This window comes from Ambystoma mexicanum, chromosome 1p, assembly GCF_040938575.1.
Source record: "Ambystoma mexicanum isolate Mex_15411 chromosome 1p, UKY_AmexF1_1, whole genome shotgun sequence".
Classification (NCBI taxonomy): Eukaryota; Metazoa; Chordata; class Amphibia; order Caudata; family Ambystomatidae; genus Ambystoma; species Ambystoma mexicanum.
Window position 1 is genome coordinate 1,185,680,095 of NC_090921.1, and position 18,714 is coordinate 1,185,698,808.

An 18,714-nucleotide genomic window follows, 5' to 3' on the forward strand; every position below is an offset into this window, starting at 1 on the left:
TCCTATGCTCACCATTGGAAGTCCTTTTCTAACAGCTGTGAGGGAACATGCATCTTGACTCCCTTACCTGCAAGCCCATCGCGATACTGTACCTGTTCTATGTGTCCTCTCTGATGTATCTTATTTTCACCAGGATGAGGGCCTAGTTCTACCTTCCCAGGTCGGATTATGGTAACAGTGCCTCCACTTCCCCTCACCGGCTGGATGTAGGCAGAGTGGTCAGTGTGTACCTATACTGCACTGGTTTAGCCCACCAAAGGGATATCCTTTTTGTCTCCTTTGGGCCAACTCATGTGGGGAAGAAATCACCACTGAAACAGTGTGCAGGTGAATCAGGTGCACTGTTAAATTGGTCTTCTGGAATCTGGAGGATTCCCTGAGAGTCCTGGAACACTCTACTATGACAGTGCTGTCTTCTTCATAACATTTCAAGTGTGTTCTCTTGAAAAACATGTGTCCAGGTAGTTACCTGGTCCTTCCCATATACATTAATCTCCCATTCTGTATGTGGCACCTCCTTGCCTGTCGTTCTTGTTGACTTTCTTGGATTGCGTTTATGATTATTTCTGTTATTGAAATACAAATATCATGAATGCACTGCAACATGGTCAGTTTTATCCTGCCGCATTATCTGTTGGACTGTCTCCAAACCCTTGTTGTAGTGTTAGGAATGGAACACGGAAGAGACAAAGGAGCAGTGCCCAGATTCCTTGCTGATAATCCCATCACACTGGATCATCCTCTTCCTCCTCCCAGGCCTACAACTTGTCCCTCATTCCAGGGTGGATATTGCACTATATACCTGCATTGGTATTGGCAGCAGGGTTTTGCCTCTTGGTCCATTTTTTATCCCACACTTACATTGGCTAGGTCAATGGGCCAGATCAATTCTTTCTTTGATTTGATTGTTTGCAACAGTGCGGCTGCCCCTGAGGCAGGATGCCGCGTAGTGTAAGGACTGGGAGGGGAACAGTGGGTATTTTTTGGTTACAGCAATCTGGGCATGACCTGGTAAGTCACTCTTCATGGCTTTATTTAATGGATATGAAAAGCCTTGAACAAGCACTATTTGTAACCATGGTATTCCGTGTTATAGAAGGAAGATAAACAATGGTTTCAAAGGTGGCTCAGAGCAATTGCCCATGGTTATAAATAATGCAAGCATTTCATCCATTGCACTTCAGTATTGCAAAGTTGTCTTACGTGGCATGGGTTTGCAAAGGTATGGGCTCTGAGTTTCTGTAACTAGCGTCCCACGTTATTCCTCACAGGTGATGTCCAATGATACCGAAACATATCCGAAATTGCGTGTGGTCTCGCGTAAAGTGATGTGTCATAGCAAATCGGCTTGGGCTGAGACAATGCCTGATTAGAAAAAAATTGGTCCTTCTACATTAAACAAACCAGGCTGAAAAACGACGTTTTGAAAAACTAAGTGGACCAATTGCCAGTGAAAATGATTAATTCAGAGCTCTCCCATCTATCAGATTTCAGTGTTGCAACGTCCTGTCATCCATACACTGATGACCATTTTCAGATGTAATTTACTTCTGCATACAAGATAAATTGGCCTTGTTTGATTGTGTTTGGAAGTCAATCAGAGGGTGTAGAACAGCTGAGTAGGCTTAACCTGGACAAGACCGAGGTAATCATTGCTGGCTCAAAACATAGGTTACCATTGTGGCAGATTTATGAGTCTGTTAGTTAATGGGTTTCATGTCACCAGTCTTAGAGCAATTATTAACAGTAGACTCCTCATATAAAAAATGGTTGCAAATCCCGTGGGGGCAGCTTTTTTACTTCCAGCGCTTACTTAATTGTTTTAAAGTGATTTCTGCCGCCCCACACCCACCTAACCTAGTATAATGCTGCAGTATTAGGAAATATGATGATGCTCCCCTCTTATGGCGTGTGGAAAAAGAAACCCACAATTTTATATTTTGAACAGGAAGTGTCCTGACTTTCTTACCACAAGGCACGTGTAAAATCTCGTGTGTGATTCTTCTAAAGCACAATCGACCAGGTTCAGTTGTTCTCGAAAAATCTGAGCAGCTGCATTAATTCAGGAGTCAAAGGTCACCAGGTGGGCTAGCTCTGAACAGAGATCTGTCTTAGAAATCTAGAAGAATTAGATGTGGGGCTCTTCACTATTTACTGAAGTATTTCATCCAATGTGGAAACATATAATAACGTGCATGAATGGCTCAAACCTGGAAAACGAATACTTCTGTCTCATTTGTCTTACCTGTTAGAAGGTGAAACACGCTGTTTGCCTTGTCATGCATGGAAGGAGAACTAAGCATAGAGAGAGGGAGTTGCAGGGTGCTAGTAACTGGAGGCACTGGCAGGATCTGCTTTGTTTATTTAAATGAAAGAATTCCTCCTAGATGGTTGGCGAGTGTCTGTGGTGGGGATCAAACTGAGAAGCTGCTGGGATTAATGTGGAGTACTGCATCCAAAATGAAAGTGAATCTGTCTTTGCTTCGTCATTCCGACTAAGGGGCCTGTGGGATGTTGTAGATTGTAGACTCAACTGTGCATTAGAAAGGTCGCTTCAAGCCTAGCAAAACTCTAATCTTCTTCCAAATGTTTTTTTATCAGGTGGATGACATTTTCATGAGCCTACCATTCTACTTCCAGACCAGCAAGATTGTGGCATTCAGAAGTGGCATAAATGGGATAATTAAGACAGACTTTGGCCTGGTTGTGGTGTTTGACTGGGACAGCATATTCTCAGTGACCCTGCCCAGCACATACATTGGTGCAGTCTTTGGCCTCTGTGGAAACTATAACCAGAGGATTAATGACGATTTGACTACGAAGGGCGGAATCCTGGTGACCAGTGCTGTTCAGTTTGGGGACAGCTGGAAAGTGCGAGATATCCCAGGATGTTCACCACAGTGTGTTGGGAACTGTCCTGTCTGCAATGATGCTGACAAGAAGAAGTATGTGGGCAACAATTTCTGCGGCATCATCAACTCGCCCAATGGGCCGTTCAGTGCTTGCTTTACAACCATCGACCCAACACCCTTCTTCGAAGATTGTGTTTTTGACACCTGCCAATACAATGGTCTCTCCTCTGTCCTCTGTGATTCCATCACTGTCTATGCCAGCGCGTGCCAAGCCAAGGGTATCCAGATCCAAGCGTGGAGGACAGGATCCTTCTGCCGTAAGTACTGAAAACAATCACATTCTCTTTAATTAGGATCAATCAGATTAACATGTGAAAGTATATTCTCACATTACCTTAAATATCTATCAACTGCATGATAAGGCTGTGATCTTGCAAGTATAAGGGTTGGCATTGAAAACCAAGGTTCTCGTGCACAAAGACAGAATAACCTGCAATGTATGTTTCAATATTATTTATTAATTTTAATAAAAATGATATCTCTTCACCTTACATTATGTTTTTTTACATGTTCAGTTTTCTTGGTTCATGGTGACTCCTCCTTTCTGGTCTTTAAAATAATAGCAGCAAAGTACAAAATGCAAAACGGACATGGTGTAGGGAGTTTATAGTGTGTACAATTATACCACACATTCTCTTATAAGTCACCAACTTGTAATTTACTCTATACTATACTGTACGAATTTGGTGTAGAGGCACATCCTATAATGCTTTTGAAAAAGTCGAATGCAATCAACAGGTGGAAGAATGTTCTTTAAAGGCCCATGCTCACAACAGTTCATTTTAAAAACAGGAACAATCATTATTTAATCATTGAAAAGCGCAAAGCATATCACTGATGAATTCATGGGCCACACGTTAATGTCCTATCCAGCTTTGGCACTAATTATTATTTAGAATTAGTGTCCGCCGAAGGTCAATTAGTTTGTTAAAAGCAAGTTCATTGGCCCATGGCCTTCACCCAGGCCTTACCTGCCTGACAAGGTTCAGACACTGCCACGTCCCGGAATTCTTTCCTACAAGTGGCCGCCATGGAAGGGGAAAAGGGATTACATCGTGGCCATTTTGTTTCTTTACTTTTTCTTCACTCATTTTAATGGCCACCTTGGAAAGGGAGAAAGAACTATGTGTAGTCCCTTCTCCCCAATCCCTGCCGGCCATTGTATTGTTTTTTTCTTCTCGAGTCAAGAAACGGTTGCAGAACCGTTTCTCAACTCAAGAAAAATTGCTCTTAGTACCCTGGTACGACGTGCCGTTGTACTACGGGCAATATAACCCTCAAAGGGGGAGCAATGCCAGTAGGATAATGCCCCCGGGGCTTCGTAAAAGCCATTGTTTCGCTTCAGCTTTGAATTTTGGGCAGGGGGCATTACCCTACTGGTAATGCCCCCTACTCAGATTATATTGCCTAAGTGTGCTTATTGAATCTCATATTTTTTAACAACAGGGTTCCATTTCAAATAAGAATTACCACGGGAAGGTGCCTTTCCATAAGAGCATTGTTTGATTGAGTTATCCATGCAGGCTTGTGAAGAGGTATAAGAACGGGAACACGCACAAGGGGCAGGGACTGTAGGGCATAGCACTGTTACCTTTCACAGCCTTTGGGCAGAATATTTACACTTAGAAATGTAACACAATTTGGATTTTACATTAAGAACAAATTTACACATTACATAGAGGTCATAAGGTCAGAATTCAGGATAGGAGGGTCGGGTGAGGATGGAAGGGTTTGGAGAGACATCTTCCTTTGCTAGCAAGTGGAGTTTGAGACACGTTTGTAAGAGTTGCACTGCAGAGATTGATTTGGAGGCTATGGAGTGAGCACTGAAGTGGGGTATGGCAAAGCGAGAAAAGGAGGGAGTGTGGTTGGATGTACCGGGAGTAGGGGACTGAAGGGTTGTGAAGAGACAACGAACAGGGATATTGAGAGCAGGAGTAAAATGTATTAGTCGTCAGATGGTCTAATAGACGAGTAGCAAAAACTCAACAACAAAACGATTTTCCATACAGAGCCATCCATCATGGTGATGGTAGGTAGAAGAGGAGAATGATCTGTGTATGTTGAAAAGTGTGCATGTCAGAATGTTGTGAACTTCGTTTAGGGTAGATTAGGAAGAAGGCTTAAGTAGTAGCCCAGTTTGCTACACACACAGTAGAGACATGTGTTTTAGGTGAGTGGTGCTTGGGGTGTCGGCTGATTTTTGTAATGTCTAGGAGTTTGGGACTGGCAGTGGTTGTAGTGTCTGTGATCAACTGGAAGAGTTTCAGGTTGCTGTCAAAGGGAACCTCAAAGATGCAAGCCTTTAGTGAGATGGAGAGGAGGTCAAGAGGAAAGATTTGAGAGACGAGAGATTGGGCTTGGTGTTGGAGCCATGGAGAAAGATGGCTTATGTACTTAAGGAGGTTAGCATGAGGCAGAATTTAGCCCTCCAGTGGTGGTACCCTCAGCAAAGAGGTGATAGTTGATGCCAAAGGAGGAAAAGAGTTTTCCAAGGAAGGATGTGCATCGGATGAAGAGACATGCTCCTAGCACTAATCCTTGACAAAAGCCCACTGGGAAGGTTGCATGTGAAAAGGTGCTGGACTCCAATGAGATTGAGAATTGAAGGAGAGAGGGATGATCAACAGCTTTAATGCAAAAGGGTGGTCTTGGAGGATGAAAATGGAAGGCAGGTGAGAGTGGTAGGTTGTGATAAAAGCATTGGTGCAGTAGATGAGAACAGTCCCAATTGAATCTTTAGACCAGAACACACATTGGAGAGATCCAGTAAGTGAGTGGACCTCAAGATACTTGAATATGAGTTTGAAGATAACGCTCTCAATGATTTTAGAGTTTTAAGGCGAGAGATAGGCCTGTAGAATGAGGAGTTGTAGGGGCATGTTAGGGAGAATTCTCCAGACTGGCTAATTTCCCTTACCTACTGAGTCCCTCAGCAGCTTTGCTGGATTTCTTTATTGTTTTCACCTGGTAAGAGTGTGAGCCTTTTTTCCTACTCTTACATGTGTTTTGCTGTGTGTTTTTTAACATTTTTCGTGTTCATAGACTGTGGAGCTTCACCTACTCCATAGGCATCATCTTTTTACTATGTGTTACATAGCACCCTCACTGCAGTGACACAGGGTTGTCTTTTTCATACTTCCCACTTCAAACTCCATTTTCTGGGACTGACTACTGTCTCCCAGAACATGTAAAGTTGCCATTGACTTTATTAGTTTTTGAAGGGTTTGTTTCTTTTTACCTGCTAAGAGTGAGACTCTTTTTCCCACTCTTAGACATTTTTGCTGTGTGTGTTCTAGGTTATTGTTTTGTGTTTAATGCCTATGGGGTTTTCTCTCACCCATAGGAACTATCTTTATGCACATGTGTTACACAACACCCTCCATGCAGTGACACAGGGGTGTTGTAGCGACCCCCAAACATAGACTCCATACCCTGGGACTGACTACTGTCTCCCAGAGCATGTAATGTCTCCATTGACTTTACCAGTCAAATCTTACGAACTTAACCAGGACAACCTATCTTACTATGGAGGTACTGAAAAGGGTTAATAGATTTCCCTTAGGTTCATTTACGAGGGGGTACCTTAAAGTCCCGCTCTTTAAAGTTTCTGACTGATGGCAGTGGTTACTACCAAAAATGTTCAACCGCAAATATTTTACTATGGGATTTTTCCATTGTTCGAGGCTAATACTTTTACTGACAGCCTCTAACATACCGCCAGTTTATTTTATTATTAACTTTACTCCGGTAGGTTTTATTTGCCAGATCTTTAATATAACTTCTTTCTCGAGTCTTACTCCATTCTCCTAACCCAGGTCGGGGATCCTTTGTTCGCTCTTTTGGCGGGCTTCTGCCAAGAAGCCCTCCTTTCGGCGCCTCTGAGTCTGGGGTGGGTCTGTTGTTTGGGAGGGGGAGTAGAACCCCTGGACAGAGTTGCCACAGCAACTCAGGTCGCACTCTAACCTGATAGGCTGGAGGGTCTCCCGCCAAGAAGACCACTCCACTGTGTGAGTGACAGCTAGGCTGTATGAATGGGTCGCTTTCTGCATAAAAGCAGAGTCCTGAGGACTGGAAGAGCAAGACGTCGCCACTGGAACTACGGAACCGAAGGGGAGAGAAGCCACAGACAACTTCAGCATCTGCACCAAAGGTGAAGCCCTGCCGGATCATCTCACCACTTTTCTTCCACACGACGAGAGGCGATCTTTATCGAAAGAGACTTCTTCCCTTGAGATGGTGGGAACAACCAGTTCACCCATTGCTTCTCCGGACCTGCCATGGTCGAATCGACAGTGCCCCGCACTTGGAGACCGGAGAGCCAGGCAGCTATCGACCCGAACCGCGATTAAAAGGAGCATACCTTTTAAACTTCGTTTGGCAGCACCGTGGCTGGTTTCATCCCTGGGTAGTGCAGTGTCTCGAACCTTCCTCCACAATGAGAGCCTCTCTTCCTCTGCTGGACCCCTCAAACTGCAGGAACTACAAGGAACAACCACCACCGCAGGAGCCACTTCTTCACATTTAAGGTACATTGTTCCGTCAGGCCTCCCTTTTCCCGTGGTAGTCCTAAAGGTGTTTTAAATCCTATCTCTACTTGTTGGATTGGCCGCCCTCTCTCTTAACATTGTCTTTCGCCTCGCATCTACCTCTTCAATATTTTTCTACTAAAGACTTGACTGCAGCTACAAGAACATTGTTGCTCCTAAGCGCTTGGTCCTGTACCACTGACTCTGGCTCAGGCCTATTGACTCTGGCTGAATTGTTAGATCTGCTCTCACTAGATTGGTTTTAATGAGAAATGTGTTGATGCCCCTAAATCTTCTAAACCCCTCTTCTGTTTTAACTTGTGGAGTGCCATTTTGCTCAGTTTTCATTCACTTATATTTCTGCTAAAATGTCACTGTGCATTACTTGTTCACAGAACTTCAGGGAAGTGTTGCTAGGGGGTGTCTGAAGATATTTCGTTTTAACGTGTGCTTTCCCTCCCTTTCTTTAAATTGTTAGAGTGCCATTTGTAGTTGGTTTTCACTGTGCTGATTTGCTCAGTTTTCACTCTACCGCAAACTTGTCTACAATTGAATAGGTAGTTGTATATGCTTTTTCCTTGGCTAAACTTAACTTACTTTATCAACTGTGATTTATGTGTTGAACTAGATGTGTATAGAATACATCTATTCTCTTTTTGATACAAAGCTTTGGTCAGTGTTTCCTTGTTCCATAGTACTGTGATACCTATTGTGTAAACCCTGAATACTGCTCATCTCCCTCTTGAGACAAGTCTGACTGCTCAGCCACAGCTACCAACTAAATCTTTGTGTACAGACTGATCCGATACCAAAGGGGATTTATTGCTCTCACCTGTAGTCCTAATCTGGTGTAGTGGTCCCTAATGGAACTGCACTGGATTCTACCTAACATATGGAGATATATATATATATATATATATATATATATATATATATATATATATATATATTCAATGAAAAAACTTTGTTAAAAGGGACGTTATGGTTAAGTTGTGCTACTAAAAACCTATCAAATTCAGTAAAACAACTTTGTTAAAGGGACGTTATGGTTCAAAGTAAAACCGAAAAACCCCTGAAATTTGGCAGTTATTGTAAGATAAGTAACCATAACTCGCGCCACCGTGCACTGCTAACACTAAAACCCAGGACTTCAAAGATGACATCACAAATGTCATTGATGACATCACTGATGATATCACATGTGCATTTACTTTTCATGAAAACTCTGTAGGAGGGATTCTTATAATGTTCACCAAAAAGTGTCAAGGATCATTTGAATAAATATCATGAGCTAATTAGTGCATTAAGCAATGCATCGATATAAATAGCATTCTATTATGAAGTTCTATCCAGTAGACTAAGCAACTCATGCAGAAACATAGGCAGTGTGTGCAGTATACATGATGAAGGTGCAGTATTCATAATCTTGCCATGTAGAATAATGAAATGATAACTGCTTTCTTACTGGAGTTTTGCATACTGTGAAAAATGTAATAAGTAGCTAATAAAACCCACTTAATACATAATTACATTATTACAGACAAAACACAAAGAGACAACACCACATACAAATATGAGTATATACAGGGACAGAGAATTAAGCAAAAAAGCAGAAGTAGTAGCAGAAAGATTTCATAACCTAACTGATTATCTTTATGCAGAGAAATGATTGCTCTGTTTCAAAGCTGCTACTTACTGTATGTATGTGTATCAAATGATGTCAGTGAACCCTAAGGAAAGGAGTGTGAGTACAATGTATACAAATATGAGCATATACAGGGAAGGTATAGTAATACAAATAAAACTATGAGAAAGTGCTGATACTCTAATGATTATCTTCATTCACAGAAAGGATTGCTCTCTTTCAAGCTTGTGTCTTCCGCTATATATATGTTTCATATGATATGACTTGACCCTAAGTCTAAAAATATAGTACCTTTTCAATTTTTACTTCCTGACTGTTACTGAAGAAAACTATGTGGCTTAGATATGTCAGTAAAGGAAAAAAAGGGAGAGCCAGCCATGTGATGTCATCAGTGATGTCATCAATGACATTTGTGATGTCATCTTTGATGTCCTGGGTGTTAGTGTTAGCAGTGCACGGTGGCGTGAGTTATGGTTGCTTATCTTACCATAACTGCTGAATTTCAGGGGTTTTTCAGTTTTACTTTGAACCATAACGTCCCTTTAACAAAGTTTTTTCACTGAATTTGATAGGTTTTTAGTAGCGCAACTTAACCATAGCGTCCCTTTTAACAAAGTTTTTTCATTGAATTTCATAGGTTTTTATTAGCGCAACTTAACCATAACGTCCATTTAACAAAGTTTTTTTACTGAATTTCATAGTTTTTTAGTAGCACAACTTAACAATAATAACTGACTTAATGTACATGTAATATGGAACATACTGAACCCTTTCTACTGAATTTGACTGTCCCCGCACATGTTCGAACAACAGTACCACCACCTAAAAACTCTGGGGTGGTATGTGTAATTGTTATATCATAACATAGGAACATTTAACACATTCACAAAGCAGCACACATACAAAATATATGTAGTAATACTTAAGAAATGTAACCCATATATGTGAAACACTAACCATTCATTTAAATACAATATGTTCTAAAATGGAATATACCAAGATAAAGTGGCTTCCAACATAATTACCTCACAGACACTCCACAACTAAGAGCAAGACCAGACGTACAGACTACTCATCACATACTTTCCTGAAATAGTAAGTGCACTTCATTTTACTCATATATTTATAAACTTTCCGTATTAGATAAAACATATATTACTTTTTTGTTTTCTCACAGAAATGTGTAGTACTCTGGTGTGGCTAGAGGAGCATTTCCCACAAGACAAAATGTCAGAATATAGTGCACCTAATGGTACACACTTTACTATATGAACCAATTAATAAATATTATTTTGTATACATTTAACATTTACATTTTTTTTTACAGACCATACAAAAATTGCCACTACCACAGAAAAAGAAGCGGTGGATAACACTCTTGAACACATTAACCAAAAAATTGACCAATTTATGGCAAATTTTAACGATATAAAGAACTTTGTGGAAGATCACCTAAAACTACCAACAACATACCATTGTCCCACCTGTAGGTGTCCCCCCTCACCATACCCTGCTCATTTAACCCCAAACCCTCTCCATGGACCAAAACGTTTTGATGACATTTCCATCCCTTCTTCACCTGATCCCAATTATGTTGAAATCCCTAATTCTCCTGTTTTTGTTTCTGTTTCTGCCCCACCTTCACAGTCATAAATTGTTTATATATGTCAAATAAAGTTACTTTTTTATATTGTGTTGTAATTACTTTCAGTTCTTTGTGTTAAAACCAATTTAGGTGTCCACGGACAGCGCGGTTGTTCGGAAATATTCGTAAATAAACAAAAATGTAAGTGTCTTGAGGACACTATATCTGTCCGTAATGTTCTCATGCAAGTTGAAACTGTTCTAAGAACACTCGTACTGTCCTGAAATGTTCGTAAATAAACAAAAATGGAGGTGTCCTTAAGAACACTATGCCTGTTCGTAGTGTTCGCTAGCAAGTTGAAACTCTTCTAAGAACAATCCTGGTGTCCCGAATTGTTCGTAAATAAACAAAAATGTAGATGTGCTGGGGACTCTATGTCTGTCCGTATTGTTCGCAAGTAAGTTAAACTGTGCTAAGAACAAACGGCTGTCCGTAACAGTTAGTTTTACGGTTGACGTACTTTTAATTAGGTCAGGACCCGAACACTGTCCGTAGAACATCAACACGCATGCGCAAAACAATGTCCGTACATTGGGTGTCCTGCGGACGGTCGCTTCCTTAGCGAACATGCTCACGAAGCAGTCATGTGACCGCGCCCACGCTGATCGCGTGTTCTGAATGCGGACACTATTCGTATCCCCGAACAGTTTAAAAGTACATTTCCAAGTAATCCACAATATTTCTCATTAAAAACTCACCATACCACAAATCCCACATACTAATCCTAAATTTCCACATAGTTTTTGTGACTTTTTGAACCTTTTTTGGTGTTCGATCTGTCTTGCGGATGGCGCGCATGTCCGCGTACAAGCACCCCTTATAAAAGACCACGCCCTAGAGCTCATTCTCATTGTGTTTCTGGCTATTCCACAGAGCACACTGCATTTTGCTGCATACTTTGCAGATTTTGAGATTTCCATCTCCAAGACGCTAACATCCATGGCTCCACTATTGCCACCTGGTGCTACATCTGCCTCAGCACCACCCCCACCCCCTCCACCACCATCTCCCCAAGGGCCTGAAGAGGGGAACAGGAGTGAGGATACAGAGGAGGAAGAAGAGGATGACGCGAATGAGGTAGAGGAAATCCCTACTACCCACCCTCGGCGTGATTCTTGGGTGTGGCGGTTGTTTACCGTTCATGGGAATGTTCCTAAGGCTTGTGCGAACCGTGTCACAGTCGCGGGAGGCATGGTGCGTACAGCTTTGGGACCACGACCATGAAGCGACACCTGAACTCATTCCACACTGGGGCCATTGGCCTGGCTGTACCTTGCGAAGTGCGTAGTAGGTTGATTACCTCTACTGCATCCTCCGTTTCTGATCCTATCACCACAAGGAACACCTCTGTGGGACAGCGTCTTCCTCAAGCTGCCTCACAGGCCATACAGAATTCTGATGACCCTTACCTTTCGAGGGTCACAGTTGTATGTATGTACTGTGACACAATACTCTGCAGGGAAGAGCGACTTTGGAGTGCTTTTGAGACTATCGTCTCAGAGCACGAGAAGACCTGCTCACTACCCAAATAAAACCCACTCTAGATCTTCCTCTCTCAGCTCACCCTTTCTTATCCCTGTGGTTGGTGTCCCCGCTTTACCCTCCTTTCCCCTCCTCTCCTAGTGTGTTGTGTATAAAAAAACAAAAAAAATACAAAATAACAAAAATCAAAAAAAAATAAGGCTCTTTTCAGAGCCGCCTTTCACAGTTAAAAAATAGAAGTGAAGATAAATAAAGCAGGGCCCTTTGTATATCTTAAAAGTCTGTGGACAGTTCGCGAACATAAAAAAAATGGGGGTGCTACCCTATTGTAACCATTGCATTTTTCTCTGGGAGCAAGTGGTGTCTCTGAAAAGAGCGTTTGAGAGGTGTTTGTATGTCAAAAATTATAAATACATAACACCTACTTAAAAATGGATGCTGTATTTCTAAAAAAGTCCAACCACTTCATTCCACGCACTCCATGCCAGTGTACTTCCACATGTGGGAATCCAAGATACATAGATACTCCACAACTTTCTGCATGCCCCTTCAATCAATGTATCCATGAGTCTCCCAAAATCCACAAAATCTCCCAAAATCCACAAAATCTGTTTTTTGAAACACTCAGCCATAGCGATCTGTTCTTCTCTCAGCAAACACTCACTAAACTTTACTGACCAATCCCTTGCTACATTCAATCTCATTTGCATGCCTCCCCACCCCAAATTCCCGGATGTAATATGCAGTGTCCTAGAACTACCGCCATGTCCGCGAACATATCGTAACATGGACAGCCCTTCTACCATTTCCACTTCACTCTCTGTACCATTCCCTCATTGGATGTAGCTAAGAAATCACATGACCATCCGCCAATCAAATCCAAGACCTCTACATGTAACTGCATCATCATAGATCAGCACTGCAAATGTACGGTGAATCTCTCGGAGTACAAGTCTCATACCATTGGCAAGCACGATCTTCGAGAAATACTATACAAGTCTCCAAGATTTCTACTTGCAGCTTCGTCCATATCCATATGCATGAACACAAACTACAGGTATGCATATTTTCTATACAGTACATGAACACATTTTCTAACCGACTTTTACCTTGTATAATCTGTAAAATGAATCTAAAATCATTTTTTCATTGTCCTTTAATGAACTGTGACTTACAAACCTTTATACTGTTTAATTTCTTCATACACACACACACACACAAATGATCTTAAACCAACATTTTTGAAATAAAATATATAGACTACATATAATCAAACAAAATTACATGCACACTCTATGATCAAATCTCAAACAATAATATTTGTACAAACACATAATTGGTTTTAATTTTTTCAATTTATATAATTACTTACATTTATATGGGACAAGCAGGCTATGGCATTGACTCACTATTACATGGAAAAGCAGGCTATGACATTGACTCACTATTACGTGGATAAGCTTAGTTACAGGAATAGTGGTATACAGTGGTACAATATGAATTTCACAAGCTATAGTAAAGATATTTTCTTTCCTACAGTTAGTCATAAGATAGTTTTAATGGTTTTGAGGAAGGTGCTGAGCATTTCAATTTAAAAAATCTATGTCTAAATTAAAAACAGTGCTATATACAAACCAAATTACTAATTTCTTTCTTTTACAATTGCAGTGAAGACCATTCTCCAGAAAAGAAGGAGCCGAATTTGAAGTACAAAGAACAACTAAGAAGCAGACTACTCATTTTAGAAAAAAAGTAAGTAAAATGTTACCATAATATTTGAATTATTACTCAAGCACACTGTAAGGTTAATTCATGCTATTTCTGTGCCTAAAAATAGAGATTCTGCAACATTCTGACCAAAAATCCCCCCGTCTTAAACAGTGATTTACTGGAAGAATGGCCTACAACTTCCTATTTTTCAACACACAAATTACCCAACTCAGCCGCTAGAATTTAGATGTTGTAGAACAAACAACTTTTTTAATTGTATAGTTTTAGATATACTATTTATACTTCTCCAAACCACTGGCTTACTTTTTTCTGTCATCTGAACCCCAGTTTAGTAACACATTAATTCAAGAATACCCCCTAGTAGTTGTACTTCCCAAAGCACAATCACACACCATTACATACATCTTTATCATCTTACTCAAACACTCGTGCACACAACACACATGCATTCCAGAACACCCCAACGCATACCTTCTGTATTTTTTTTCAACAGACCCTAAAGAATGCCTACCAAAAAGCAACTCTGTAGAAAGGAACGCAGAAGTAGAGCAAATGAAATGAAAGCTCTCCAACATAAACATCCCTCTATAGCAGAATTTGTAAAAAAAAGTTGAAACACAACAGCTAATACAGTCATGTAGTGAAACAGAAGAAGTTTCTTGTACAAAGACTTTTCCTCCTCTATCAAAAAGTAAAACAAACCAAAAAATAATTAACAGAAAATCAACTATCACTACAAATAAAACTTCTTCTATAAATCTTGATGGAGTACAAAGTAAGCACACCAAGAAAAGTATTTTAACCAAAATGTTCCGTCACAAAGTCCTTAAAAATCTTATGAAAACAGGAGAGAAACCAGGTTCAACACTTCAAACCTATCATAGAAAAGTCATCTTAGAAGGGTTGATAGTGCAATTCTTCTCAAAAGATAGTTATTTATTTTAGTGTTAAACAGAATAAAACCACTAACAAAACTAATAACTAAATTACAAAAAAGACTTCTCAATAAACGAAATGTCAACAGAAATAACTTCTTAAATATCTGTGGAGGTGAATGGAGTCACACTCAAGCACAGAACCATACTTTAATGAAGAAGCGTACAAAATAAATCAAACAAACACAATTGCCATACATAGCAGTGGTCGACGTTATGAAAAAGTTAATAATACCATAATGTAACAATAAGTATTCCTTACAAAAATATGCCCTGAAAACATAGATTTACCCCTCCATTCAACTGAATCAGAACATCTAGTGTACGAATGGCCATGCACGTCAATGTGTAACATTCCCAAAACATGTTCAAGTCTTTACGCCAATTCCTCAATCAATATGTGAAAAGCAAAGACAAAATCAAAATTAAACTACTGCAAAATATGGATGCTTGTCCAGTACGCAAGTACACAGGACTACATGGACATTCATTGGCCTGCATTACAGGACCTACTTGCAAAACAACCTTCCATGATATCAAAAGGATATCAACACATCATGCAAGTATAAGAAATCTAGTTTATAAACTGTACTATGCTAAAAGTCCTGCTTTAGCACTAGCCAATTTAAATAACATTCTTCTTCATGGTACAGCAAAATACCTACTAAAAGAAATCGACTATATCCAGACAAAATATTTTGGAAGTGAAACCCACTTACAAGATGAATTAGCTGTAAACCAACTTCGTAACAATTCTGCACATGGCAATCTTTCACTACACACATACAAAAAAGAAATACTAAAATTTGAAAGTACTTCAGCTGAAGTACCAAACCACGTATGTGTATGTTGCCGCAGAACTTTTTATAAAAGTAACACAAAAACTGCAGACCTATCATACAAAATAGAAGACAATGAAGAATGTAAACGGTTTGACTTAGCTCTCTACCTTATAGCAGAAAACAAATACGAAATAACTGACCCCATAATACGTTGCAGTTACTGCACTACAAAACTTGACAACAACCAAACTCCTTCACATGCTATCACAAATAACTTGGAATTATATCCACTACCAAAACCCCTTCAACAACTTAATTTATATGAGAGCATCATAATTCAAACAGTGCACCCATTTCAAGCAATAATACGCCTTCAACCAAAAACTGCAAAATTACCTCCCTCTGTATTAGTGAAAGGTATTCGTAGAAAAGTAGTGTATTTACCATTAGATCTAAAAGAAAATGTGCACACTCTTGGAGTGCAACGTCCAATACAAAAATCTTTAATTATCTTGGTAAATGGAGTACCTGCAAAAGACAAAAAAATGTGGCAACAACTGGTAGATTTACATAAAGTTAGAGAAGCCCTGCAATATCTTAAAGAGAATAATGAATATTACAAAGAAATTAATTTTGAAGAAAACTTGAAAGATACAACTGAAATAATTCAAGAGACACAAGAAGCTGGGCAATTTGAGCTCCTAGATCAAACTACAATATCAAACACTTTAGACCATTATACAATTCATCCGTTGCACTCTAATGACACCATAGAAGATGCACTGGAAACGTACCAAATGCGTCAAACGAAAGGATCACCAATCAGCATATGGGAAAAAATATGGGAAAAAAGTATAGAAGCACATGCTTTTCCTCTACTCTTTCCGACTGGCAAAGGAAGAAGATACGATGATAGACCTATTCAAATATCAGCATCAGAATATCGCTCATTACGAATGTATTCTGAAGATCCCAGATTTCGACAAAATGTGGAATACATATTCCACCTACTCTTTGAAAGTGAACTGGCAACTTTATGTTACGGAGTTGCATACATATTAAAATCAGGATCACACTTTCAAAATATGACAGGTACACAGTTATTACAAAAAGTTCAACAAAAAGATGAGGTTTTACAAGTAAATCTTACAAATCTATTAGCAAATATGCGTGGCACTAAAGAGTACTGGTTTCGACGTCATGGAGATGTAAGTTGTATGATAAGAAACCTTGGCCCACCCACTTGATTTGTTACATTAAGTTGTGCAGAATATGCATGGGAAGATTTACATGCTTTCCTACGCATATCAAATGAAAACAAAACAAACATAGATATACTAACTTCTGGAGAACTTTGTTCTCAGGATCCTGTTAATGTTTCAAGATATTTTCACCATTGCTTCATTGCTATGCTACATTTTATTTGTAATAAAACTGTTCCTCCCCTTGGAGAAGTGCAACACTTCTTTTGGAGAAAAGAATACCAAGCCAGAGGAGCACCATATGTCCACATGCTTTTATGGATTAAAGATGCTGCTAAATTTGGTCAAGACAGTGATGCCACTGTTTTACAGTTTATTGAAAAATATGTCACTTGTGAAATTCCATCCTAATCCACAAATAGTGATCTTCATGCAAAAATGTTACAATTCCAAAGACCCAAATGTGGCAAATATTGTCGTCACAAATACTAAAACAAAGGGAAATACTACACCAAATGCCGATTTGGTTTCCCTAGACCAGTTACAAATACAGGTCAAGTGAACAACCTCATGTCTTCAGTTAGACATAGTGTTAAAGGTAAGTCACCTAAAAATACATATTGCATAAAAAGAAAGGAAGAAGAAAAATATATCAATGATTACAATGCAATCATTGCCCACTTATGGAATGCAAACATAGATGTGCAGTACATTACAGACAATTCTACTGCAGTTGCACAATATGTCACAGCATACTTAACCAAATCAGAAAAGACAGAGCTCCAAGACCTCTGGAATGACCTGTAATCAGATAAAACATTTTCTCAGTAATTATACAGCTTTGGCATAAAGATTCTGTCCCATAGAGAATGTGGATCCTATGAAACAGCTGATCGATTAACTGGTACTGCATTGTATGGTAAATCTGCAAATATAGCATTACTAAGTCTTGGTCCAGCTAAATCTAGAAAAAGAGTTCTAAAATCATACGAAGATATAGAAACAATAGCCAAACATGATCCCAACAACCAAGACATTTTAAAAAACAATTTATTGGACACATACTACCCAAATAGGAGTACCACTTTGGAAACCATGTGTCTATACCACATAGCCCAAAACTACACATACAAAAATAATATAAAACCTGATGAACAAAACCGTAAATACAAAGTGACAAACTGTGAAGGCAGCTTAGTAAAACTCACCAAACCAAATTTAATTAATCATATCAAATTGTCATTAAAAACTCCTCAACATCAAGAAGTATATTATATGCCCCTGCTACAACTCTTTAAACCATGGAGAAAAGAAGAAGAAATACTAGATAACTATGACTCATATGAAGACGCTTTCAAAGCAAATGAAAGCAGTATAACTGATGTAAACTTTGCACAGTACAAAACAATGTTGCACAATGAACAGCAACACGAAGAAGAACTCCAGGCCCAACTAGATAAGGACACTCCTGACAGTAGTCAACCTTCTGTCATAGGAAGCCAAGAACCACTGGGAGACCCACTAATAACAAATGAAGCAGAATTAGCTATGATAGAAGTAGAAAACACCATGTGTCGGTATGAAGATAAAGAAGACTTAACTACACTATAATCAAAGCTAAACAATGAGCAACATAGCATTTTCAAGAAGTAACAAAATAAATTGCACATGGTGTACAACATGAAAACAAAGAATACACCTGTCAAAATTACAAACCTATACTATTGTATGTCAGTAGTGAAGCTGGTTCTGGCAAAGCATTCCTAATCAAAATCATCAGTAAGTTCCTTCAACAATTGACAAACAACAAACTGTCAGCTGTTGTCACTGCCCCCACAGGTTTAGCTGCCT

General features: G+C 39.5%; 1 protein-coding gene across 1 annotated transcript in view; it reads left to right on the forward strand.

Moving 5' to 3' along the window:
- The window catches only part of LOC138533164 (IgGFc-binding protein-like), a 104,555-nt gene that overhangs the window by 69,133 nt on the left and 16,708 nt on the right, over nucleotides 1-18,714 (forward strand). The window contains exon 5 of the mRNA XM_069641129.1: nucleotides 2,602-3,169. Within this exon, the coding sequence (XP_069497230.1) occupies nucleotides 2,602-3,169 (568 nt within the window). The remainder of the gene's footprint in view (nucleotides 1-2,601; nucleotides 3,170-18,714) is intronic.